The 27,931-nt window shown below is 36.3% G+C and overlaps 1 protein-coding gene and 1 long non-coding RNA gene across 2 annotated transcripts in view; both read right to left on the bottom strand.

The window, feature by feature from the left end:
- PDCL2 (phosducin like 2) overlaps positions 1-13,787 on the bottom strand; it is a 38,718-nt gene extending 24,931 nt beyond the window's left edge. The window contains exons 1-2 of the mRNA XM_088021346.1: positions 13,529-13,787; positions 483-487 (exon numbers count right to left, since the gene is read on the bottom strand). Of these exons, the coding sequence (XP_087877472.1) occupies positions 483-487; positions 13,529-13,787 (264 nt within the window). The remainder of the gene's footprint in view (positions 1-482; positions 488-13,528) is intronic.
- A 2,717-nt stretch (positions 13,788-16,504) lies between these two features.
- Positions 16,505-26,150, bottom strand: LOC114206728 (uncharacterized). The gene is made up of 4 exons (XR_003608707.1): positions 26,075-26,150; positions 22,152-22,199; positions 21,059-21,098; positions 16,505-16,577 (listed from the first exon to the last, which is right to left on the bottom strand). It is a non-coding gene; the product is annotated as an uncharacterized LOC114206728 (long non-coding RNA).
- Between the last annotated feature and the right edge of the window lie 1,781 nt (positions 26,151-27,931).

The following is a 27,931-nucleotide window of genomic DNA, read 5'->3' as shown; positions in this document are numbered from 1 at the left end:
GAGGCCAAGAAGCTGAGAAATCAAATAAAGGCTCACAGATTTGAGCACAGTGACCAGAGACAGAAATCATTAAGAAAATGATAACTAGTAGATCATTGTATATTTGGAATTTAAGAAAACACTTTCTAAATAATTCATGGGTCAGAGAAAAAAATCACAACGGGAATTAAAAAGCATTAGGAATTGAATGATAACAATAAAGCCACATATCAAAAATATGTACACTTCAACTAAAGCAATTCATAAAAGAAATTTTATACCCTTAATTTGATATTTATATAAAATAAAAAAAGATTTAACTATTAAGAATCCAACCAAGGAAGTTGGAAAGTTTCAGAAAATCAAGATAAAAATCAAAACAAAGATAGAAAGACTGAAAGTAGAAAATGATGCAATGAAAAGTGAATATATAATAAGATTAACAATGAGAAAAATTGATTCTTAAAGATTAATGAAATTGATAAACACTTATAAACACTTACCAAGACTGATCAAAAAACAAAAAGTGAGAAGGCACAAAACCCCAATACCCAGCAATGTAAAAGGGGAACTCTTGACAGGTGATACATTTTATACAAGGTCCTCTCTATTGTATTTTGCTCTTTTTTTTTTCCTACTTTAAGGTGGAAGCTTAGATCATTGACTATGAACCTTTCTTTTCTAATATAACCACTTATATTTCCCCTTTATATATTCCCAATATATATATTTTGGTATATATATTGAAAATATATATATATTTGTATATATTGTATATATATAAATATATTGTGTGTGTATATATATATATATATATATATATATATATATATATATATTTGGCAATATATTTCCCCTTTACAAATTCTTTAGCTCCACCCTACAAATTTTGGTTTGCTGTACCTTTATTATTACCCAATTAAAAATATTTCTAACTCTTTTGTAATTTTTTACAGACATTTAATTATTTGGAAGGATGCTGCTTAATTTTTAAATAATTTGAACTTTTCTAGATATCTTATTAATAATTTATAATTTAATTCTCTTTGGTTAGAGAACATACTTTGTTAAGATCTTGATTTTTTGAAATGTATTGACTTGTTTTATAACCCAGTATATGATGTATCTTTGTGAATGCTTGAAAAAAGTGTGCATTCTGCCACTGATGGGCTTTCTCTAAAAATCAAAGGATGGTTGACAGGTTTGTTCAAGTCTTCTATTTTGTTAGCAATTTTTATATCTAGTTGTTCTATCAATTACTAAGAGGAGAGGTGTTAAAATCTCAAATTATGACTGTGGATTTGTCTATTTATCCCTTGAATTTGGTCAGATTTTGCTTTATGTATTAAAAGTCTAATTATGCAAATACACAGCTATATTTGTAATATCTTCCAGATGAATTTCTCCTTCTATCATTATAAAATCTTCCTATTTCTAGTAGTAATCCTCTTTGTCTTCTCTTAAAATGTGAACAATTTTGTCCATTATTTCTTTCAATTTTTTCTCCCTTCTTTCTTCACCTTCTAGGATTCCAGTTACATGTATGTTAACCCATTTAATAATGTCTCCTCTGTTCATTAAATCTCTATTCACTTTTCTTTAATGTTTTTTTCTGTTTTTCAAATGGGCACTTTCTACTGATGCGTCTTCAAGTTCCCCGACTCTTCTGCTGACTCTGGTTTGTTGTTAAGCCTATTCAGTGAATTTTTTTATTTCACTTGTTAATCTTCTCAGTTCTAGAATTTCCACTTGAGTATTTTATTGCCCTATTTCTCTGCTAAGGTTCTCCATCTGTTAATTCATTTTTCTTTAATTCCTTAATGATATTTACAATAGTTGTTTTAAATTCTTTGTTAACCTCAGTATCTGGACAATCTCAGAATCAGTTTCTATTGATTGCTTTGCTTTTGAATATAGATTGTATTTTCATGTTCACTTCCTTTTGCTTGTCTAATGTTATTGTATACTAGACATTGAGGATGATAGAGATTCATGATTCTGTTGTGTTGTTCCTTGTAAGCGTGTTGATTTTTATACTTTCAGGCAGTTAACTTGGCTGGGCTCAAATACCAAACTATTTCAACTGAAATAATCAGCAGCTGGAAACTCAGATCTGTTCAGTTCTTTCACCTTCCAGTGGCTACTTTTTATAGGCTCCTTAAAGTCTCCTACATACATATGGAGTTTAGCTGACAAAGAGCTGGGTGGATTTTATACATAGAATTTAAGGATCCTTTCTATATTACTTTCCTTTCTGAGACTTCCCCACAATTCTCTCACCACTCTAGTAGCCCAGAACTTTGCCCTCCAACAACTCAATCTATTAAGATGGTGATTTTCTATCCCCCTATATCAATGATTGTGGAATGCCCTCAGGTACTCAACTGTATGTGATCTTTTTAACCTATTGTGATAGTTTTAAAATAATCCACAAATTCACTCTCCTCTTTGGAGAGGTTAAGTTTCATACCCCTCCCATTGATTAGGCTGGACCCAGTGTCTCAATTCTAATAAACTGAAAACATGATGGAAGTGATACCACATGATTTCTGAGACTAATTCATAAAAGGCATTGCTGCTGGGTTGTTTTTTTTTTTGTCAATCTCTTTCATCCCTTGCTCTGGGGAAAGCCAGTTGCCACGTTGTAAAGATGCTCAAGCAGACTAAGTCTGCTTGTGCTGCCACAACAGAATATAAGACTGGGTGGCTTAAAGAGAATTTTATTTTCTCATAGTTCTGGAGACTGCAGGTCCCAGATCAAGGTACCAGGAAGGGTTAGTTTCTAGTGAGAAACCTGGCTTGCAGGTGGCCACCTTCTTGCTGTACTCTCACATGAACTTTTCCTCTGTGCACAGAGAAAGATTGGGGAGTTGGGGAGGAGGAGAGAATGCTCTGGTGTCCCTTACTCATCTTATAAGGACACCAGACCTTTTGGATTGGGAACCTACCTTTATGACTTCATTTAACCTTAATTACCTCTTTTTTTTTAAGATTTTATTTTGTTTAAGATTTTATTTATTTATTTGACAGAGAGAGTGAGAGAGCACAAGTGGGGGAGCAGCAGAGGGAGAGGGAGAAGCAGGCTCCCCAATGAGCAAGAAGCCCACTGTGGGGCTCGATTCCAGAACCCTGGGATCGTGACCCCAGCCGAAGGCAGTCGTTTAACCAACTGAGCCACCCAGGCGCCCCCCCTTAATTACCTCCTTAAGCATCCTATTTCCAAGTATAGTTACATTTGAGGTTAGGGTCTCAACATATGAATTTCAGGGAGACACAATTCATTCCATAAAACAGCCCTATTGAAAAGTCCAAATGGGGCGCCTGGGTGGCTCAGTTGGTTGAGTGACTGCCTTCGGCTTGGGTCATGATCCTGGAGTCCCTGGATCGAGTCCTGCATTGGGCTCCCTGCTCTGCAGGGAGTCTGCTTCTCCCTCTGACCCTCCCCCCCCATGTGCTCTCTCTCTCTCTCATTCTCTCTCTCAAATAAATAATATCTTAAAAAAAAAAAAAGTCCAAATGGTGAGAAACTGAGGCCTCCTGCCAACAGTCATGTGAGTGAGCCATGTTGGAAGCAGATCCTGCAACCCCAGCTGATGTCTTAATGATGTACTCTCATTAGATATTTCGAGCCAGAGCCACCTGGCTAGACAACTTACAAACTTCTGACCCCCAGCAACTTTGAGATAATAAATATTTGTTGTATTAAGCTGCTAGATTTTGGGCTATTTAGTTACACCATAATAGATGACTAATATGCCTATCCATTCAGGGGCTTTTGTCTTAGTTTTTTTTTTTTTTAAGGTCTAGAAATCTTAATTAAAAAAAATAATCAGAGATGTAAAATAATATTCCTGTTCCCCTATTTACCACAGCAGTATTCATAATAGCAAAATTTAGAAATTTTAGTATTCAGCAAAGAAATTAGAGGTCCATTCAGCTTTTTACTTCAATGATTATAGTTTCTATTTCTAGAGGTTCTTTTCCATTCCTTTATCTGTTCATTCTTTTTTTTTTTTGGTATTTTAATCAAAGTATTTCATTTATATTTTTGTTCATTCATTCATTCATTTAAAATTTGAATTTCAGTATAGTTAATATATAGTGTTATATTAATTTCAGGAATACAATATAGTGATTCAACAATTCTATGTTTACTCACACTGCTCATCATGATAAGTATATATTTTTTTAAATATTTTATTTATTTATTTGACAGAGAGAGAGAGAGCACAAGCAGGGAGAGCAGGAGAGGGAGAAGGAGGCTGAGCAAGGAGCCTGATGTGGGACTCAATCCCAGGACCCTAGGATCATGACCTGAGCTGAAGGCAGATGCTTAACCGACTGAGCCACCCAGGTGCCCCATGATAAGTGTATTCTTAATCCCCATCACCCATTTCACTCATCTTCCCACTGAACTCCCCTTCACTTCCCACTGACCACCAGTTTGTTCTCTATAGTTTAAAGTCTGTTTTTTTTATTTGTCTTTTTTTCTTTGCTTCTAACTTCCACATATGAGTGAAATCATATTCTTTCTCTGACTTATTTCACTTAGCACTATACTCTAGATCCATCCATGTTGTTGCAAATGGCATGATTTCATTCTTTTTTATGGCTGAGTAATATTATATAATTATATTAATTATATATAAGTAATATTAATATACATCAACTCCATTTACCCTTTTTCCAACTTATATGTTACTGTCTTAGTTCAGGCTGCCGTACCAAATTACTGTTCACTGGGTGGCTAATAAACAACAGAAATTTATTTCTCACAGTTCTAAAGGCTGTAAATCTGAGATCAGGATGCTAGCACAGTTGGGTCCTGGTAAAAGCCCTCTTCTGGGTTGCAGATGGCTGCCTTCTCCTTGCAGTACTTCATGGCTGAAAGACCACAAGCTAGCTCTCTGGCCTCTTCTCTTCTTACGTGGGCAGTAATCCCATTCATGAGGGCCCCACCCTCATGACCTGATTACCTCCCAAAGACTCCACCTCCAAATGCCACCACGTTGGGGATATTTCAACATGAATTTTGGGGGAGGGGCCATAAGTTACTCTTATGTAACTCATTTTATTTCCATATTTTTTCTTAACAATACATTATCATTATTAATATTGCTGTTATATTTAGCCAACATTTCCTCAGATTTACTCACATTATTTACCACTTTTTTCTTCATTCCTTGTTGAATCTCAGACCATCCATCTGGAAATACTCTTTCAGCCTGAAGTACAACCTTGAGAATTCCCCTTAGTCAGGACTTGCTAGGGCATTATTCTCTCAAATACCTAAAGCATGTTTTTATTTTGCTCTCTTCATAAAAATAATTTTTCTTTGCTCAGCAATAAAAAAGAATGAGATCTTGCCATTTGCAACAACACAGATGGACCTAAAGGCTATAATACTAAGTGAAATAAGTCAATCAGAGAGACAAATACCCTATTATTTTATTCGTATGTGGAATTTAAGAAACAGAACAAATGAACAAAGAAAAAAGAGACAAACAAAGAAAAAAACCCAGACTCTTAAATACAGATAACAAACTGGTGGTTGCCAGAGGGGTGGGGGGTGAGGGTTTGGGTGAAATAGTTAAAGGGGATTGAGAGTACACTTATCTTGATGAGCACTGAAAAAATGTATAGAACTGTTGGATTATATTGTACACCAGAAGCTAATATAACACTGTATACTTATTATACTTCAATAAAAAATGATAGAATAGAATCCAACAAATCTGGAAGCCTAAAAAATAATTTTTCTGAGTATAGTTTTTTTTCTTTCAACACATTGTTCACTACTTTTTAGATCCACTGTTGAGAAATAGTTGTCAATCTCTTACACTTTTGAAGATAATCTGTCTTTTCTTTGCCTGTCTGCATTTGAGATTTTCTTTGTAGTTCTCTGCAGTTTTGCATGATGTATTTAGTTGTGTATGTAGGGCCCAAGGGCAGGCTGCCTCAAGACGGGCCACTTTGGCACACTGGTTATTTTATTTTTTAAATTTTTTTATTTTTTAAAGATTTTATTTATTTATTTGAGATAGAGAATGAGAGATAGAGAGCACGAGAGGGAAAAAGGTCAGAGGGAGAGGCAGACTCCCTGCTGAGCAGGGAGCCCGATGTGGGACTTGATCCCAGGACTCCAGAATCATGACCTGAGCCAAAGGCAGTCGCTTAACCAACTGAGCCACCCAGGCACCCTGGTACACTGGTTATTTTAAAGTTACTTAAGAGACAGCCTTATGCAAGAAGAACACTCAGACTCTCTTCTGGCCTCCTGAATGCAGGAAATAAATCTTCCATGTGAAAAGTACCCTCCCTGCACGAGGAGGTAAAGAGACATCCTTACCACCAGAGATGGAAAATTTAGAGCCCAGAAGCCTGTATTAATAATAACCCTTGTTCCTGTTTACTAATTTACTACCACAGCCCGAACTCTGTTTAGAATTTCTTACTAACTGAAGCTCCCAAAGTTTTCTTTGATTTGTCAATTCCTCACAGATTTATTCTCTATCTAAAGTGTGCAAGAACTGTCGGCCTTCGTCATTTCTTTAAATCTCAATATCATCATTGGGTTTCCATATGCACATAATAAAACTTTAGTTTTTTTTCTCTTGTTACTATATCTCATGTAAATTTAATTTAGTCCAGCTGGAAGACCTTGAGGGTAGAGAAGAATTTTTCCTTCCCTTCACGTATTTCTTTCATTTATCCTGTGTGGATTCACTGGGCTTTTAGAAATTGTAGAATGGTATCCTTTAAAAGTTCTGGAAAATTCACCTCTACAACTGAAGTCAAACTTGGAATGCTAGATTTTTCCTACTTTATTAATTTTTGTATCTTTCCATATTTCTATACTGACCTGATAAACCTATCCACCTATATTTTTTCTTTTATTGCACATTTTCATTTCAAGAAGTTTCATTTAGCTCTTTACCAAAAATTTTTACTGTGGTAAATGTAAATAATATAAAATTTACTACCTTAACCATTTTTTAAGGGTACAGTTCAGTGGCATTAAGTACCTTCACACTGCGGTACAACCATCACCATTATTCATCTCCAGAATGTTTCATCATCCCAAACTAAAATTCTGTACCTATTAAACAATAACTCCCCACTCTTGAGCTGTACCCTTAGCCTTGGTAACCACTATTTTACTTTCTGTCTCTATGAATTTGACTGTTCTAGCTACCTCATACGTGTGGAATTGTACATTATCTATCCTCTTGTGACTGGTGTATTTCACTTGGCATGTTTTCAAAGATCACGCATGTGGAAACATGTATCAGAATTCCCTTCCCTTGTAAGGCTGAATAATACTCCATTTTAAGTATACACCACAGTTTGTTTATCCTTTCATTCACTGATGGACAGTTGGGTTGTTTCCACCTTTTGGCTAATGTGAATAATGCTGCTATAAATATCGATGTACAAATATGTTTGAGTCCCTGCTTTCGAAACTTCTGACTATATACCTAGGAGTGAAATTGCTGGATCATATGATAATTCTATGCGTAACTTTTTGAGGAAGTACTGTAATGTTTTCCACAGCAGTTGCACTATTTTACATTTCCACCAGCAATGCACAAGGGTTTCAATTTCTCCATATCCTCATCAACCAACATTTGTCATTTTCTGCTTTGGTAATTGTTATCCTATGAGTGTGGTCTCTCATTGTGATTTTGATTTATTTATTTTTATTTTTTTCAAAGATTTATTTATTTTAGAGAGAGAGAGAGCACAAGTAGGAGGGGTAGAGGGAGAGGGAGAGAAAATCCCAGGCAGACTCTGCGCTGAGCATGAAGCTTGGTATGGGGCTTAATCTCATGACTCTGAGATCATGACCTGAGCTGAAACCAAGATTCGGATGCTTAACTTACTATGCCACCCAGGTGCCCCTATTTATTTTTATTTTTAAAATTTTTTATGTGTTTTTTTTTTACATAAGCTCTACACCCAGTGTGGGGCTTGAACTCACAACCCCAAGATCAAGAGTCACAGGTTCTACCGACTGAACTAGCTAGGTGCCCTTGTGATTTTGATTTATAGTTCTCTAACAATTAATGATATTGAGCAGCTTCTTATGTGCTTATTGGCCATTTGTGTATCTTCTTTGAAGACATATATATTAAAATTCTTTGCTCATTTTTAAAAGTCTTAATTTTTTTATGAAGACAATTGTTTAAGAGCAGTTTTAGGTTTACAACAAAACTGAGAGGAAGGTACAGAGATTTCCCATATACCCTTGTCCCCCACATATGCATAAACTCTCCCATTATCAACATCCTCCACCAGAGTCTTACCTTTTTTTTTTTAAGATTTTATTTATTTATTTGACAGAGAGAGACACAGTGAGAGAGGGAACACAAGCAGGGGGAGTGGGAGAGGGAGAAGCAGGCTTCCCGCCAAGCAGGGAGCCTCATGCAGGGCTCGATCCCAGGATCCTGGGATCATGACCTGAGCCGAAGGCAGACGCCCAACAACTGAGCCACCCAGGAGCCCCTGTTACCTTTGTTTAAAGCAAATTCTTCATTTAAAGCCAAAATAAGGGGCACCTGGCTGGTTCAGTTGACTGGACGTCTGCCTTTGGCTTGGGTCATGATCCCAGGGTCCTGGGATCAAGCCCTGAGTCAGGCTCCCTGCTTAGCAGGAAGTCTGCTTGTCCCTCTCCCTCTGTCGCTCCCCCTGCTTATGCTCTCTCTCTCACTCTCATTCTCCCAAATAAATAAAATCTTTAATAAATAAATAAGTAAATAAAATGTTGTTTCAACATTTTTTAAAAAGCCAAAATAAAACAGCAACTATTTTTTTATTAAGACTTTATTTTTTAAGCAGTTTTAAGTTCACGGCAAAACTGAATGGAAGATACAGTGATTTCCAATATACCTTCTGCCCCACACATGCACAGCCTCCACCATTACCAACATCCTCCACTGAAATGACACATTTGTTACATCAGCACATCATAATCACCTGAAATCTATAGTGTACATTATGGTTCCCTCTGGGTGTATATTCTCTGAGTTTGGGAAAATGCATGATGACATGTATTCATCATTATGGTATCATACAGTGTATTTTCCCTGCACTAAAAATCCTCTGTGCTCTGCCTATTCATCCCTTCCCTGCTTTCAATCAGTGACCTTTTGAAAGTCTCCATAGTTTTCCAAAATGGTATATAGTTGGGTTCATACAGTTTGTGGCCTTCTCAGATAGGCTTCTTTCACTTAGTAATATGCATTTAAGGTTCCTCTGTGTCTTTTCGTGGCTTGATAACTCATTTCCTTTTAAGCACTAAATAATGTTCTATTTTCTGGATATACCACATTTGTTTATTTATCCATTCACCTACTGAAGGACATCTTGGTTTGCTTCCAAGTTTTGGCAATGATGAATAAAGCTGTTATTTTTTTTTAATTTTTTTAAGATTTTATTTATTTATTTGAGAGAGAGAATGAGATAGAGAGAGAGCATGAGAGGGGGGGAGGGTCCGAGGGAGAAGCAGACTCCCTGCTGAGCAGGGAGCCCGATGCGGGACTCGATCCCGGGACTCCAGGATCATGACCTGAGCCGAAGGCAGTCGCTTAACCAACTGAGCCACTCAGGCGCCCGAATAAAGCTGTTACTAACACCGAAGTGCAAGTTTTTGTGTGGACATAACTTTTCAGCTCTTTTGGGTAAACATCAAGGAATGTGATTGCTGGATTGAATGGTAAGAGTATGTATAATTTTATAAGAAACGTATTCCAAAGGCTATATCACTTTGCATTCCCACCAGCCATAAATGAGAGTCCCTGTTGCTCCAAATCTTTGCCAGCATTTAGTGTTGTCAGTGCTCCAGATTTTGGCCATTCTAATAGGTGTGTAGTGGTCTCTTATTTTAATTTACATTTCCTTGATGACATAGATGTGGAGCATCCTTTCATATGATTATTTTTAATTGGCTTGTCCTTTTGATATTGAATTTTAAGAGTTCTTTATATATTCTGGATATTAATCTTTTATCGAATATATAATTTACAAATATTTTCTCCATTCTGTGGTTTATATTTTTGCTCAATTGAGAGAGCAATGTCCTCTGATGCATAAAAGTTTTAAATTTTTATGAAGTCCAATTTATCTATTTTTTTCTTTGTTTTGCCTGTGTTTTTGGTGTCATATCCAAGAAATCATTGCCAATCCAATTTCACGGCATGTTCATTATTTCCCCCTATGTTTTCTTCTAAGTGTTCTATAATTTTAGTTCTTACATCTAGGTCTTTGATCCTTTTTCAGTTAATTTTTGTTTATAATGTGAGTTAGAAGCCCAACTTCATTCGTTTGCATGTGGATATCCAGTTTTCCCAGCACCATTTGTCAAAAGACTATCCTTTCACTTGAATGATCTTAGCATTGTTGCAAATCATTTGACCAGTGAGGGTTTCTGTCTGGGCTAATTTATTCCATTGGTTTATGTGTCTGTCTTCTGTCAGTACCACATGGTTTTGATTACTGCTGCTTTGCAGTATATTTTGAAATCAGAAATTGGGTCCTCCAACTTTGTTCACCGTTTAAAAGACTGTTTCAGTTATTCCAGGTCTCCTAAGATTTCATATGAATTTTAAGATGGGTTTTGACAAAAAATATCATTGGGATTTTGGTAGGGATGGCACTGAATCTGTAGACTGTTTGGGGAAGTATTGACACATTAACAATTTAAATCTTCCAATCCATTAAAATGGATTGTTTTCTACTTATTTATGTCTTCTTTAATTTCTTTTAGCAGTGTTTTGTAGTTTTCAGTGTACAAGTCTTTTGCCTTCTTGGTTACATTTATTCCTAAGTATTTTATTTTTTTAAAGATTTTTTTATTTATTTGTCAGAGAGAGAGAGAGAGAGTACATAAACAGGGGGAGCAGCAGAGGGAGAGGGAGAAACAGGCTCCCAGCTAAGCAAGGAGCCCAATGTGGGACTTGATCCCAGAATCTTGGGATCATGATCTAAGCCAAAGGCAGACGCTTAACAGACTGAGCCACCCAGGTGTCCCTATTCCTAAGTATTTTATTCCTTTTGATGCAAATATATAGGGAATTGCTTTCTTAATTTTTTTTTGATTATTCATTGTAGTGTATAGATATGTCTTCATCAAATTTTTAAGCTCACTACCCCCTGCAGGTAATTTCAACCTAGTCTTTTACTTTTTTAAACTAAGACACATAATTTTTTTATAACCTGTTTCTGATCATTCTAACAAAAGTCTTCTGTTGGTTCATGTTCATGGTGCCCCGTTTCCTTTGTGTGCTTGGTTACTTTTGATTGATTTCTGAGAACTTACCTGAGGGAATTCTTTGAGGCCTAAGATAAAGATATCTCCTACACAGAGGATTTTTTATTTCTTCCAGGCATTTATAGGCACTAAGTATATAACTAATATATATATATCAAATTCATAATTTGAGGCTTGCTAGACCACCCAGACAATATGCCTTAGGTTGTAATCTACGTGAGAGTTGCCTTGGGCCACAACTTCTTGGGGACAGGTATTATTCCTTTTCTTTTTCTCCCCTGTTCCACTAAGCATCAAGACAACCTTCCCTGAGTTCCCGTAGACGTGAGTTTATCTCTTGTTCCTACTCCTATTAGTCTACCATCCTTTGGTGGACCATACCCCTTTGATTCCTTCTTACCCTGTGACTCTACTCAGGATCAAAACACAGACTGCTAATGCCTTCAGGGTAAAAGTGGCTTTGGGACTGTGGAAATCCATTTACCTCATTTTCCAATTTCCCTTCAGTTTTGGTCTCATAGTTTCTTACTATCATGTCATCCCTTTGATGCTTTTAAGGAAGTATGTTTTACATGTTAGTGAGCATTTTTACTTGTATACAGCAGGAGAAGCTCACTATCATCAAAAATTCCAGCACTACCTTTTTAAAAAACTCCCTCTGCACTTGACATCCCCTACCATCTTCTCTTTTCTCCTTCATGGTTAAACTTCTTGAAACAACTGTCTACATAAGCTGTAACCACTTCCACCTTCCATTAACTCTTCAACCCACTCCAAAGTTCGCTTCCAATACTTTCAAAAGTGCTCTAGCTAATGTCACCTACAAGCTCCATGTTGTTCATTTCAATGGATATTCATTGTATTTGATCTCTTAAGCAGAATTGGAGAGACTCTGTCATCCCTTTCTTGTTAAAATGGTCTTTCTTGATATTCTTGATGCCACATTCTTACGGTTTTATATCTTCTCTGCTCTTCCTTAACTGATCTAGGAGTTCATTGCAATGGAATTTAACAGTAAATGCTCTATAGTCTATTTTTTCCTTCACTTTTAGAAATTATCTATGAAATTTTATCAGATAGAAGTAAGTACCAGGGTGCCTGGGTGGCTCAGTCAGTTAAGCGTCTGCCTTCGGCTCAGGTCATGATCCCAGGGTCCTGGGATGGAGCCTTGCATGGGACTCTCTGCTCAGCAGGGAGCCTGCTTCTCCCTCTGCCTCGGCTGCTCCCCCTGCTTGTGCTCTCTCCCCCTCTCTCTCAGATAAACAAATAAAATCTTAAAAAAAAAAAAGAAATAGGTACCACAATCTATTTAAAACTATTATGGCTTTTATCATACTACAAATAGTTAACATCTGTCTCCCTTTTATTCCCTCATAGTAAACTCTTTTAGGATAAGTCCATAACTAAACATAAACACTGAATAACTGGCTGTTGAATAAATCAATGAATAAATGAAGAAAGGTTAACGTGCTGTTAACTTCACTCTCAATTATATGTTGGTCTATTTCTTGAAGAGCAGGTATAAATCCAGATAAATTTGCAGCGTTTTCACAGACTGGATAAAATGTACTTGCTAGGAATCTATTATTAACACAAAAGGACTATCCATTAAAAATTCTATGTAATTTATGTTCAAATATTCTAGTAAATTATACAGTATATGCAAATAGAAAATAAATATGTAAAACAAGAAAAATCACAGTGGTTTTAATTTGGGGGAGCAGGTGGGAAGAAGCTGTTTCTGAAAGTCGAAAGAGAATTTTACTCTGACAAAAGAAGAAACAAAGGCACAGGCTTTTCTGGTTAATAAGGAAGCTTTAGACAGAGGAGCCTCCTCCTAAGGAATAAATGGAAGTCTAACAGAGCTTTTGCAATCAGGTAGGACAAACTCCAGGGCAGTTGGTCTCTCTCAAGACAATGCAACTACTGGGTTTCCGTTCTGATCTTTTTTTTTTTTAAGGTAAGGGAGCAGAGTATTTAAATTGAATAACACTTGGGCTAAAGTTGCGGTCTATTTCTCAAGTCATAAATAGTGCAGCAGTCCAGCGCCAAGGACACAGGTGTGAAACACAATCCTCAACAACTCTGAATGCTTCCCCCAGAGACAAACCGAAGTCTCGAATGTTGAAAAATGGTGTTCTCCTGGAGTGAATCCGGACTTCCCTCAAACCTCAACAGAGACGCACGCAAAATTTAGCTCGTACCAGAACAAATGTTAGAAGCCACCCATTGTGGGCCACCCCCCACCTTGGTGCTCACTGGACTCCCCTGGGCGCCCACCTGCATGGTGTTCCCCTTTGCCCTCGTGTGCCGTCGTCGTCCTGCCACTGGTGAAGGACCCCTGACTCACACCAAAGTCTCCTTCAAAGTGGAGGCCAGCCAGGCCTAGCGGTTGCCACCACCCAAGGGGAGGGGGAGGGGCGAACAAGGGCCTCCTACGCATGCGCGCTGCCGAGTGCAGCTTTGTTGCCAGGCAACGTGGAGGCGCGGCCGGGGTGGGGGCATTGCTGTGGGTACAGATGCACCAGGTCCAGGGCATCTATCCCTAAGCAGTGCCTCACCTGTTTGCAGTCTAGTACTGGTGCTCGTATTCTTCCTACCCTTCCTTCTACCACCACCAAATCAGCAAGTTGTTTCAGAGTTGTTTCAGAACCTCTGGCACCCTTCAACCCCCGAGTCCTATCTTCATGGAGAAATAACAAAATCCTGGGGAGAGAACCCTCCAGAGGAGGGCTTCCTAACCTGGAGCCCATAGCCTATATTTGGATGGATTTTAAGGGATCCCTAGCCCACAGCCCCCAATTGTACATAATTTTGTTGTATGTATACATTTGTTGGTTGGGGGAGGGGGGAGGAATTGGGGGTTTAGGACCAGAACTTTCATCAGATGCTCAATGGCTTTCCACCCCCGTATTAAAAACCCACTCACTGCCTTAGAAGACAGGAACTCCGGCTTTAGGTAGGAAACCTAGACAGTCGGGTTCCTTGGCAGTTAGGTTAAGGAAAGGGTGTTTACTGGGAGCTGCCAGAAATGGGAGGAAAACATTTGATATTATCACCAAATAAGGTTATATACATGGTCACAGAGATCTACTGATAGGATTTGGAAAAGAAGAAAAAAGTGTTTTTAGTGACACAATTTTAATCTTGGGTTCAGTATTGGACCACTTCATGTGTAGCGCCCAGTTAATATTTAATACAAATCCTGTACTCCTGGGAGCCTATATATTTTGTTGTGTTTGTATATAAAATATTAATTTGTTTAATATAAAATATTTTAAAACAACCCACAGTTTTTGTAACGATGTTTTGGTATTTTTTCTTCCTTTATTTTTTTAAATATCCTGGGAGCCCTGAAAAATGTAAATGACTTAAGTCTCTCTGTATTTCTTTCTTTTTTTTTTTAAGTTTTTATTTATTTGACTTTGACAGAGAAAGACACAGCAAGAGAGGGAACATAAGCAGGGGGAGTGGGGGAGGGAGAAGCAGGTTCCTGGCTGAGCAGGGAGTCTGATGCGGGGCTCGATCCCAGGACCCTGGGATCATGACCTGAGCTGAAGGCAGACGCTTAACGACTGAGCCACCCAGGTGCCCCAGTCTCTCTGTATTTGTAAGAGGCTCTGGGAACTGCTTAAATTAATATTTGATTCCCTTTTATTTTGACAATCCAAAATCCACACTAGTTGAATTACTACTGTGTGTAGCACTAACTAATGTTGCCCTATATATTTGTGGCTTTAGAGCAGGAGGCCCTCGAGCCTCTCAAGTCACCAACTTTAAAAGCAATTCCTTTTTAAAATTTTTTGTCTTTTCTTCCTTACATTCTTTGCATGGGTTGACAAGAAGTGAAATTCAGGGACTTTGTTAGTAAAAGGAATAATTTAAGCTGTAATTATTGGTCGGCATTAGACGATAAAGCTTTGTGAGGGTCTCTACCCTGAAGAATTTAAGACAATCCTACCCACTCTAGAGCCAACCCCCTCTAATCAGCCAGCCTCCTTGGTGGTGGAGGAGGTTATCCAAGAGGGGGGTCAGAAGGGAAAAATCCAGAGGAATCTGAAGGGAGATAACTAAGCATCCATCTGAGGTTAATTCTGTGTCCAATAAACACTGATTTTGATGTAAAAAGTTTTCCAAGTGTGTTCATGATCCTCTACTAGTGAGATTTTCTTTCTGGCAATGGACAAGACCGGTTGCCTTTCAGATATTGCAAGGTAAAGTGACTTTTTTTTTAAGATAAATTGAACACTACTAGGTGATAGAAAAAGCTAAACCCTGATATTTTTGTAGCAATCAGACATCTCTTGGTAGATAAATCAGAACTTGCTTATTGGACTATTTTGATGGATAATGACCAAATTCTCCAAATAGTGTAGTTTTAGTTGGTAGTCACATTCTAAGATAGTTAACTACTAGACACTATGGTATTTATAAGAGCTGGTGATTTTGTCACTGATGAAATCCAAATAGGATGAACTAAAATAGCTCATTAAAACTCAACTCTCTTCTGAGTGCCTTTAATAAAAATAACAAAAGAGCATGTGTGTCAGTACAGTTGACCCTGAACCACACAGGGGTTAGGAGGACCCCCTGCACAGTTAAAATCTCCCAGACTTAACTGCTAATAGCCTACTGTTGACCAGAAACCTTACAAATAACATAGTCAATGAGCACATATTTTGTATATATATTATATGCCATATTCTTACAATAAAGTAAGCTAGAGAAAAGAAAATGTTATTAACAAAATAATAAGAGGAAATAGGGGCACCTGGGTGGCTCAGTCAGTTGAGTGTTCCTTCGACTCTTGATTTTGGCTTAGGTCATGATCTCAGGGTTGTGGGTTTGAGCCCCAAGTTGGGCTCCCCACTCAGCAGGGAGTCGGCTTGAGATACTCTCTCTCCCTCCCCCTCCCCCCACTTGTGTGCATGCTCTCTCTCTCTCTCAAAATAAATAAATAAAATATTTTTAAAAAAGAGGAAATACACTTACTGTACTGTACTGTATTTTTTGAAAAAAGTCCATGTATAGGTGGATCTTGCAGTTCAAACCTGTGTTGTTCAAGGGTCAACTGTACTGTCAAAAGCTGCAGGGATCTAAGGAACATCATTATTTAGAGCTTTATTACATAAGAAAAAAATATTTTAAGATGCTTTTAAAATTGTCAACAAATTAAACATTTATAATCTCAACCAACTTTTATTGAGAATGTTTACAACACAGGGATTCTCAAACATGATAAGTTTAACAAGGATTGTTTCTGAGAAGAAAAAAAAATGTTAACATTTTGCATCCCCTGGTGCCGCTTCTGTGGAAAATAGTTGGTATCCTGTATAAAAAGAAAAATTAAATTTAGAGTCAAGTATAAGTGAATATGTGAAGGTGTGTATGTAATGTTAGTATACAGATGTTTCTCAGCTATTCTTCAGTCTGTATATTTTTAGCTATTAATCTCTCTCTGATAGAACACTTATTCTACATGTCTGTATTTTCCAAAATTTTACAGTATTTAACTATATAAAAGTGGTTTCCTAAAGTTCATTGATGCCAATAAGATTTATGAATAAAGGGTGCCTGGGTGGCTCAGTTGGTTAAGCGACTGCCTTCGGCTCAGGTCATGATCCTGGAGTCCCGGGATCGAGTCCCACATCGGGCTCCCTGCTCTGCAGGGAGTCTGCTTCTCCCTCTGACCCTCTTCCCTCTCATGCTCTCTCTCTCTCATTATCTCTCTCAATAATAAAAAAAAAATCTTAAAAAAAAGATTTATGAATAAAATATTTCAAAAGTTGCAGTTACTCCTCATGTATTTATTTCCTTTTGTGCAATTAAATCACCCTATTTTATGTCTAACCATTTTCTAAGTAAGTATAAATCCTCAGGACGGAGTAAGACCTCAGATAATCAGATGAGAAAAACAAAGAAAAAATGATTATTGAACTGTTTCGCTACTGACAAAATAAAATGAAATCTTAAGTGAGCTAGTCTGTGTAAGCCCTAATCCTTGAAAAAAATCCAAATAAAGCTATTTTCCTCAAAGAGAAGTTTTTACTAAATTAACCAAATCGTGGATTAAATTCCATTTCACATTTGTGAGCACTCTACCACTTGATTTGGTGTTACAAGCACAGACATTTTTTCCATTTAGTATTAAACTATTTTTTGGTTTCACATTTTATAAATGTCTCTACTTTGTAATATTATAAAAGATAGCTTCTTTTCCATTATCCTTTTGTTCTTAGTTCCTTAAAAAAAGGAAAAAAATTAAAAAACAAATAAAAAAAGGAAAAAATTAAGAATATATTTGCTCATATTTCTGATGTGAACAGGCCTTTGCTGAAACAGGAATTAATGCCAAATATAGTCTGAAAATTTAAGTTCCTAATTATGTCCCATGAACACATTAAATTTTTTCTCCACTTTTTCAATGTATTTGTCTCTTTTATTTCTGTCTTACCTGAGTTGGCTAATGTATAAGAACTGCATTAAATAAAAGGTGACAGATTATTTTTGTTTTGTTCCTGACAACAGAAATTCTCCAAAGTGTTTTACTATCAAGACTGCTACTGACTTTGAGACCATTATATAAATAATGTTAATAAAGATTCATCTCTTTCTATAAGAAGTTTTTTTAAAACAGCAGACATTGATATGGAATTTTGAGATGATTAAATAATTTTTCTTCTAATAGTGAAAATATTTTAATAGATCTCCTAATGTTGAACCATCCTGAGTTGTTAGAACAAACTTCACTTCTATGGAGTTACATGATTTTAAAAATATACTGCTGAATACAATTTACTAATATTTCTTTAACATTTTTGTATTGATATTTATAAATAGGATTACTTACAGTTTCCTTTTTTATACTACTTTTATAAGGTTTTGGTATTAGTATTGCTGACTTCATAAAAAATATTTTGAGATTTTTCTTCCATGTCTGAGCTATAAAAATTTAAAATCTATTGGTCTAGTACTTTTGAGGGGGTAGTTTCTAGATATGTTTACAATTTTTTTCCATGGTCATTAGTCTGTTCAGAGGGGTTTTTTTTTTCTTTCTCCTGACATCAATTTTGGTAGCACCTACTTTACTAGACAATCCTCCATTTTATTCAGGTTTTCAAAGTGATAGGCACAGAGATTTGCAAAGTACTGTTTTATGATTTCCATTTCTTCTATATCCGTTTTAATTTCCTTACTTTCATTTGTATGTTTGTATATTTATGGTTTCTCTTTTTTTTTCTTAAGGTAGGCTAATTAGATTATTTTATTTTTTGCAAATAAATGGATTTTGCTTTACCAGCTCTTCTATTTTACTATTTTATAATGTATTAATTTCATTTTTCATTTTATAATTTTCTTCCTTTTGCTTTACTGAGGTTCACCTTGTTCTTTTTTAACTTTTTGAATTAAATCCTTAATTCACTCATTCTTTCTTGCTTGATAGCATTTAAAGACTTCAATTTGCTACTGAATATGGCTTTGGCAGAGTCCCATAAGTTTTAACATGCAATATTTTTATTATCTGTTTTCTGGATATTGTATAATTTTTGGTATTACCTTCATTAGAAATAGAGCATTTTGATTTTTGTTTCTATGAGAAAATACTAAGAATTTTAACATTCTTTTTTTTCTTTTTTATTGTTATGTTAATCACCATACATTACATCATTAGTTTTCGATGTAGTGTTCCATGATTTATTGTTTGTGCATAACACCCATTGCTCCACGCAGAACGTGCCCTCTTTAATACCCATCACCAGGCTAACCCATCCCCCTACCCTCCTCCCCTCTAGAACCCTCAGTTTGTTTTTCAGAGTCCATCGTCTCTCATGGTTCATCTCCCCCTCCGACTTACTCCCCTTCATTCTTCCCCTCCTGCTATCTGCTTCTTTTTCTTTTTTCTTAACATATGTTGCATTATCTGTTTCAGAAGTACAGATCTGTGATTCAACAGTCTTGCACAATTCACAGCGCTCACCATAGCACATACCCTCCCCAATGTCTATCACCCAGCCACCCCATCCCTCCCACCCCCCACCACTCCAGCAACTCAGTTTGTTTCCTGAGATTAAGAATTCCTCATATCAGTGAGATCATATGATACATGTCTTTCTCTGATTGACTTATTTCACTCAGCATAACACCCTCCAGTTCCATCCACGTCGCTGCAAATGGCAAGATCTCATTCCTTTGGATGGCTACATAATATTCCATTGTGTATATAAACCACATCTTCTTTATCCATTCATCTGTCGATGGACATCTTGGCTCTTCCACAGTTTGGCTATTGTGGACATTGCTGCTATAAACATTGGGGTGCACGTACCCCTTCGGATCCCTACATTTGTATCTTTGTGGTAAATACCCAGTAGTGCAATTGCTGGATTGTATGGTAGCTCTATTTTCAACTGTTTGAGGAAACTCCATACTGTGTTCCAGAGTTCTTTATAGATTTTGGATACTAGCCCTTTATCTGATATGTCATTTGCAAATATTTTCTCCCATTCTGTGGGTTGTCTTTTGGTTTTGTGGACTGTTTCTTTTGCTGTGCAAAAGCTTTTTATCTTGATGAAATCCCAATAGTTCATTTTTGCCCTTGCTTCCCTTGCCTTTGGCAATGTTTCTAGGAAGAAGTTGCTGCGGCTGAGGTCGAAGAGGTTGCTGCCTGTGTTCTCCTTTAGGATTTTGATGGACTCCTGTCTCACATTTAGGTCTTTCAACCATTTGGAGTCTATTTTTGTGTGTGGTGTATGGAAATGGCCCAGTTTCATTCTTCTGCATGTGGCTGTCCAATTTTCCCAACACCATTTGTTGAAGAGACTGTCTTTTTTCCATTGGATATTCTTTCCTGCTTTGTCAAAGATGAGTTGACCATAGAGTTGAGGGTCCATTTCTGGGCTCTCTATTCTGTTCCATTGATCTATGTGTCTGTTTTTGTGCCAGTACCATACTGTCTTGATGATGACAGCTTTGTAATAGAGCTGGAAGTCCGGCATTGTGATGCCACCAGCTTTGCTTTGCTTTTTCATTATTCCTCTGGCTATTCGGGGTCTCTTCTGGTTCCAGAATTTTAACATTCTTAAGCTAACTATGTATTTAAGGGTTGAGATAGTGATATGAAAAAAATATTTGCAAAAATATGTTAAGCATAGAATCTGCATTTAAGATTACATGAAGTTAATAGAATATTCTTTTATTTGTGTGGTATAAATTTATCAATCTGCATTTGGGTTTAATTTCAAAATTCACTGGCTAATAAGATATTAGGAGTAACATATTTATTAAATATGTAGGGCCACCCATATATCTACTATATCTCCAGCCTTGATGTGGAAACTCTGTGAGTCCCCAAGTAGAAGTCATGTTCCTATATCTTTCCACATTTTCTTAGTTCTCTACAAGTGGTAAATCACAGCTTTTATAAAGAATCTTTGGATACAGGTCACTTGGAAAGCAGAAATGCATTCAATCTGTAAGTTCTGCCCATTATTGTGGACACTGATTACCACAGTAAGAACACAATCCCTGACATATTACTTGCACGATAAATGATGATAAGGTCAATGTCTACAAAACCAGTGAGGACTATTGTGGCATAGTCTGAGGAACATGGGCAAAGAAAATCTGGCCCTAAAATACTGACATTTTTCATCATATAAAGCCCCCATTGCCCCTATAACAGTAGTATGTATATAGAATATTAATGTACACATGCAATCAAGTAATAGAAATATACTGAGCATAGTTTAATTTGTGAATATCTGAAAATGATAGAAATTTTCAAACTGGGTTGAACTGAGAAGTACATACCATTTTAAATGTAACCTTCTGACCTTCTTCCATTGCGTGGCTAGAAAATAATAAATAAGAAATAAATCAGTGTAACTAAGGAGCGAAGTTAACTTTCATACAAAGCAACCTAATGATTTTGATGGGTGTTATTATTTCTTCTTTTAATGAGTTTTGTTCTTCCTTCCATCCATTCTCCAATTTGTTGTTAGATTTAGTTTCCAAAATGCAAATCTTACTGTATGGCTCTTCTTAGCCTAACAATAAAGTTGAGATTCCTTAGTTAACTATTTCACTGGCTAATTCCTGTTGATTCTTCAAATTCAGCCCTTAAAGCCTTCTCTGTACCTCCTCTACTCTCTGGCCTGGGTTAAATACCTTTCTTTTAGAAACCTCAGCCCCTGGAATGAAGGTGCATTTAACATAGTATTTTGTATTTGTTTATTTATCAATTTTCTCTATTAGGCTGTAAACTCTTAGAGCATAAGAATGGAATCCTATCTATCTGTATGCTTCTAGTCTTTGCAACACTGCCTAGCACCCAGTAGAAATTCAAAAAAGTTGCTAAATGACTGAATAAAAAATCTCTGGTAATATAGTAAGGATACAAACATTTTAGAAAGTAAAGCTCCTTAGAAAGAAACTCATATTTTGTACACAATTTGGACAAGCAAAATACCAAATGCAATTACAAAGTTTTTTCTACTTACAGCCTCTAGTATAGTTGATTCTTTTACTTTTAAAAACTTATGAAAATAGTATAACTCTTCCAGTCTCCTGAATCAAATATTTAGTAAATGATTCTTTGGAACTTAAGGAGTAATGCATCCTTAAGACACTCATTTCCTACACATGAAATTTCATAGAACTAAACTGTTTAATAGGTGAATGTCAACTGGGGTATTTACAAACATGAGTGGATTAGAGAAAAGATCAGAGATACCATAATATTAAAACAATACAGTGGGGGAAGAAGTGAATCTCAGACTAGAACACCTGATTTCAAATACCTATAAACAAACTTAAAAGCTTAATGTAAATAAATGCACAGTCAGGGTATTTTTTCAATTTTAATGTTGAGTGATTTTTTTTTTAAAATACGGTATTTGCATACCCTGAACAAAAACTGTCTTCGAACTTGGATAGGACCTTGGAATTCTTCCTGGAAGAGAAAACGAGGGCATTACACATCAACTAACAGTAAAAATAAGTGCAAATTCTTAGTGAATTCTTAGTGAAGCTCCAAGTTATTTTCATCTACCATAGTTTAAAAGGAGGGAATCAAGGACTTAAGTATATAATTCCTATCAATAAGGAATCTTTGAATGTATACCTGAGGAATTTTCACCTAGCAATATCACCAGAATGTTGTATTTTAAAATAATTTCCTAAGGGCAGCTGGCTGACTCAGCCGGTAGAGCATGCAACTCTTGATCTCAGGGTCATGAGTTCGAGCCCCATGTTAGGGGTAGAGTTCACTTAAAAATCTTTTTTTAAATAAAATAATAAAATAATTTCCTTATCAACATAACAGCTTCTAGGAAGTTTGTCAGTTGTATGTATATTCAACAGTAAGTAGAATGAGAAATGACAGTTCATAGATAATTAGCTATATCTAAAATCTCCTCTCAGCATTTTGTTACAATGAAATAGTTTCCTTAAGATACATATTGTATGTGCTACCACATGAACAGGGAAAAATATAAAATGGAATCATGCCAGAGCTAAAACACATCTAAAACACTTCCTATATTTCTATAGGAATTGAAATTGAAATTGAGGGACAACTTTGGTAAACTATATTCAGGGAGACTTGAGTAGATTTTCCCAGTATTCCCCATATTCACAGAAATGATAATGAAAAAAATACCAAATAAGAACAAACCAATTTCTCATAATGGGTATATTTTGAAGTGGTTCTTTTCTTAAAACATTTCATTTTAAACAATGGAAAGATTTGACATTTTATGGTTTCCATAAAATAGGTTCTTAGAGCTTCCTATTTTCAACAACTACTACTTATAGAAGTATCAGGTTGGTGGGGTGCCTGGGTGGCTCAGTCGTTAAGCAACTGCCTTCAGCTCGGGTCATGATCCCAGGGTCCTGGGATCGAGCCCCACATCGGGCTCTCTGCTCAGAGGGAGGCCTGCTTCTCCCTCTCCCACTCCCCCTGCTTGTGTTCCCTCTCTGGCTGTGTCTCTCTCTGTCAAATAAATAAATAAACAAATCTTTAAAAAAAAAACCCAAGGTATCAGGATGGCAATCACTATGAAATTTATCATCAAGGCCTTTTGAAATTATTCCATAAGTATAATAAAATTTTTAAATTCTAAGAAATGGCTCTGACATCTATAAAATTCTGAAATTCCATATTAATTTGGGGTGCCTGGTCGGCTCAGTTGGAACAGCATGTGACTTGATCTCAGGGTCATGAGTTCGAGCCCCGCATTAGGTGTAGAGATTACCTAAATAAATAAACTTAAAAAAAAAACTTCAAAATCCTTGCTTTACAAGTAATATATCTTAAATTCTCAATATTTGTACCTAATTCTCATCCTGACTATAAACTCCCCAAATTACATAATATTTTAAAATGTGCACATAGAAACTATATATTTATATACTTATATAAGAAAAGGTATATATGTTATAGTAAACAGGAAAAAAAGGCAGGGAAAAATGTAACTGAAATAGTGTCCAATTTTAAAACTTTCAAGCCCAAACATACAGGTCTTTTTAGTCTTCTTAGTGGAGAAAGAATTTGGGAAGTAGAAATAAAAAAGCTGTGGGGAGGGAAGTGAGGATGTCTAGCAAAGAACGTTTAAGAAAAGTGTTTGAATGCACTAAGATCTGAAAACTCATTTTCTTTAAGAACACAAAACATTTCACTATCAAAAATATGTTTTAAAATTAGGTGACCTAGGGGCGCCTGGGTGGCTCAGTTGGTTAATCGACTGCCTTCGGCTCGGGTCATGATCCTGGAGTCCTAGGATCGAGTCCCACATCGGGCTCCCTGCTCAGCGGGGAGTCTGCTTCTCCCTCTGACCCTCCCCCCTCTCATGTGCTCTCACTGTCTCTCAAATAAATAAATAAAATCTTAAAAAAAAATTAGTTGGCTTAGGCCCGTCAAAGCTAACACTCTACTGTAATTTTTTTCTATTCTTGTCTTACATTCTTTTCTTTCATCGGTTCCTATGAAACGCAGCTTGTTGCAAAATACTTTTAGGAGTTGTTTGTCCAACAGGATAGACTGCTAAGTCAGAGGTTATATATTCAGCTAGTTTTCTGGAAATACAGTCTCACTCAAAGTGGAACATTCAGACAAAGACCCAAACAGGCCACAATACTGAGTGTTTAGCTCTAGTAAATAATGACACTGGAGTGATATAGTAAACTAATAATTTGTTGGTGTGTTTTAAGAAACTGGATCTTTAAATTGAAATCTTACACTTTTCATCAGTCAAGCAAAGTCTTCGGAAAGTAAAAGTTAATTCCAAAAAGCATATATTACTTCTAGGATGTTTGTTGACAACGAATTTTTTTTTCATACTGAAAATCCTAAAATTTTAAGAGGCTATTACAGTTCCTCCTACATTTCTTCTTCAAGTTGGCAGCAGGTTTTGTCTTCCCTGATGGAAGCTTAGTTTAAGAATGTGAAGAATTTAGTAAGGAAATAGTGACCATAAAAATAAATTTTGAGGAATTTATTTGCCTAAACTGTATGCATTTTTTAAAAGTATTTGAAGACCATTGGTAGTATTTTAAGAATAAAATTAACATGGTACTTAAATTAAGGGAAAATCTAACAATAAAATAAGAGGAGCCTGGCTGGCTCAGTAAGTGGAGTGTGCCACTCTTGATTTCGGGGTTGTAAGCCCCATTGTGTGTAGAGATCACTTAAAATCTTTTAAAGAAATAATAGAAGTATCCTAGATTAGACAATAAAAAGACAGCATAGTGAAGAAAGTATTTGCCTAGACTAGAAGTCAGAAAACTGCTGTAATAATCTAATCTCACTTACTAGCATATTCTTGGGAAACACCTTTATTCTGAGTTGTTTCCCTTTTAGCAAACTGAGGATAACAACACTTGTTTGTTTGTTTGAAGATTTTATTTATTTATTTGACATAGAGAGAGAGAGTAAGCACAAGCAGGGGGAGCAGCAGGCAGAGGGAGAAGCAGGCTTCCCGCTGAGCAGGGAGCCCGATGCGGGGCTCGATCCCAGGACCCTGGGATCATGACCCGAGCTGAAGGCAGACGCTTAACCAGCTGAGCCACCCAGGCACCCCTGGGGATAACAATAGTTGTATAAGTACTAACAGAGCTGCCAAAAGAATAAACTGAGGTAATGTAAGACTTAAAACTATAATGCATTATAACAATGTAAGGCATTACTTAAAAATAATACCTAGAAACTTTCATCAATGAAAGAGTTAAAAATTATTTTTAAATGACAATAAAAACTCCACAATCTCTAGTTAAAAACGTGTTAAAACCCAGTTGTATTCCTCTTAAACAGATACTGGATTTGGGCCCTATTTCTGTTTAATTGTGAAAAACCCAAAATGCCTGAGTTTAGTTTCTGATTTATTTACTTCACAAGTCTTACTCTTCCTAACATTTTAGTACTTGGATAGAAAGCTTACCATCCTAGCAAACAGCCAACCTGTTCACCGAGGGGCAGTAAATTGTCCTTCATCTTTTCTCCTGTTCCTACCTAAGGACTAGGCATGCTGCTCTGTCCTTTCCTTAAGCCAAGAATAGGTTTCCTCACTGGGAGGGTCACGGCCCTTAGAAGGGAATGTAGCCCCAGCTTCCCTCATTGCCCTCAGCTTGGATCTGAGGGGATGTAATTCGGGGAGGGGGAACAAGATTCTCTTTTCTTCCTGCGTGAAAACACTTTTGCAAACAGATGCTCTTCTTTAGGGTGTTTATGTCAGGCTTATCCTGAAAAAGACTGTCTTCTGCATCACCACAACTGGGAATTAACGGCCCCACAAAGAGTGGCAAAGCAAGCATGCAGTTTGGGTTACATACGTCCAGTCTGAATCTCTTCATTCTTCTCTCATGCAGTTGAGGAACAAGCTGCAGTAACGGATGCACGACAGATGACTGAGAGACACGAACACACACACACGTGATGAGCACAAAAGCTTCTCAGCATTGGGCATAAAGACAGTTTCCTATTTGGTTTTGGTTTTGGTTTTACCCACTCTACTTGCTCCAGACAAAAAACAACAAGAAAGATGTTATGTAATGTAGCCCTTTGAGAACACTTCAAAGAACATGGAGAATAAGCCAAGAGATTGAATAAAATGTGGTAGCTCTATGCTAGGATCCTTGTCATTATGCTGAAGAAACACTTTCCTTAGGGCCTCAGCCCCATCACCAGCCGCCAGCAAGTAAATCAACCGCCTGCATCTCTCTGAGAGGCAAAAGGCTGTCTGCTTCCAGACTTACGCAAAATGGTTTGGACAGATGAAACCAACTCTGTGAGAATCAGTTTTCTGCTATGAAAATGTTTGTCTGGAAGATTATCCTGTACATACAACTGGGAATCTCCTTCACAAAATATATATTGTATTTAAAACTGAACATATGGAACAAGACAACAGGGGACACAAAAAGTGACAAATGTGTCATTGATCGTGAAAAATGTGACTAAGATACATTTTCTCAAAATGTAAAGATGTCAAGCAGAAGAAAATGAAAGTACATTTGAGACATGTGGATACCTGATACAGTTGCATTTTAAAGGCATGGCTTGAATTGAATCTTCTAACAAATATTAAATTCAAATTTATCAAATGGATTACTTTAAGTCTTATATGATGGTTATTTGTTAACCAATTCATCCTAACATTCAACTCCTCATACATAAGAATATTCAATATGACAAACATTTAAAACTGAGTTTATATTACAGTTACCTTTTCATATGTACATGTATATTTAAAATACACTATGCTCCTCATTCCCTAAATTGGTCCATGGGAGTGAGTCACAAGCACAGAAGGAATATTATAGTTGAATAATTACTAAGCATTCCAGACTGAAACAACAGAACAGCATTTTAAAAATCCATGCATATAAAAAGAAAAACCACCACTAAAACCACACAATTTAGGAGTGAACTGAATTCACGTTACTGGTATCTGGCTAATCTTAGTAAATTCTCACATTAAAAGCCTAATTACAAATAAGGAGAGCTGAAGAATAGAAGTGGATATTTCTAGTTATATTTAATGACATTTTTTGGCAATCATCTTTCTTTTAAGATAATTCTTAAAATGACTTTGGTTAAATCTGTTTTCTCCTTGTACTAATTGATATCTAAAACAGTATGTTTTACTTAATCATTTGTGCTTTTTTTTTTTGCACCTAGAATGTAAATTTCATAACTGGAGGGATTTCTTTTTTAATTTTCTATTTCATTTACTGCTATATTACTAGTACCTAGACTTGTGCTTGGCACATAATAGGTACCCAGTAAATAACTGTTGAATGAACGAATAAACTTAATGTACATGTAGTTATTAAGATATAAAATAAATTAAATGCATAATAAATATTGAATTCCATTTATTTATCCACATATAAACTTTTAAAGGAAAAAGCATGAATTCTGATCTAGCTCTATTAAACTGCAAAAACAGATTTAAAAAAAATACTAGTGATTACTAATAAGAAGTAATTCTACACCTTACCACAACATTTGAATTGCCCAACTTCCGTGTCTTCGAATAATGAAATAAGAACTGTTAAAAAAAAAAAAGGTAGTGAGATTTACTATAGATGGTTACTGGTTTCATTTACTATTTTTTAGTGTATGTATTTATGGAAATCACCTTACCCTTTTGGTATTATCTTTTTCATCTGTTTCCTGTTGAAAAA

The sequence above is a fragment of the Eumetopias jubatus genome, unplaced genomic scaffold (genome assembly GCF_037043125.1).
Source record: "Eumetopias jubatus isolate StellerSeaLion01/CBP00866 unplaced genomic scaffold, mEumJub1_p1.0 scaffold_2, whole genome shotgun sequence".
Classification (NCBI taxonomy): domain Eukaryota; kingdom Metazoa; phylum Chordata; class Mammalia; order Carnivora; family Otariidae; genus Eumetopias; species Eumetopias jubatus.
Note: the sequence above shows the minus strand (reverse complement) of the source record. Positions and strands in the feature narration are given on the sequence as shown.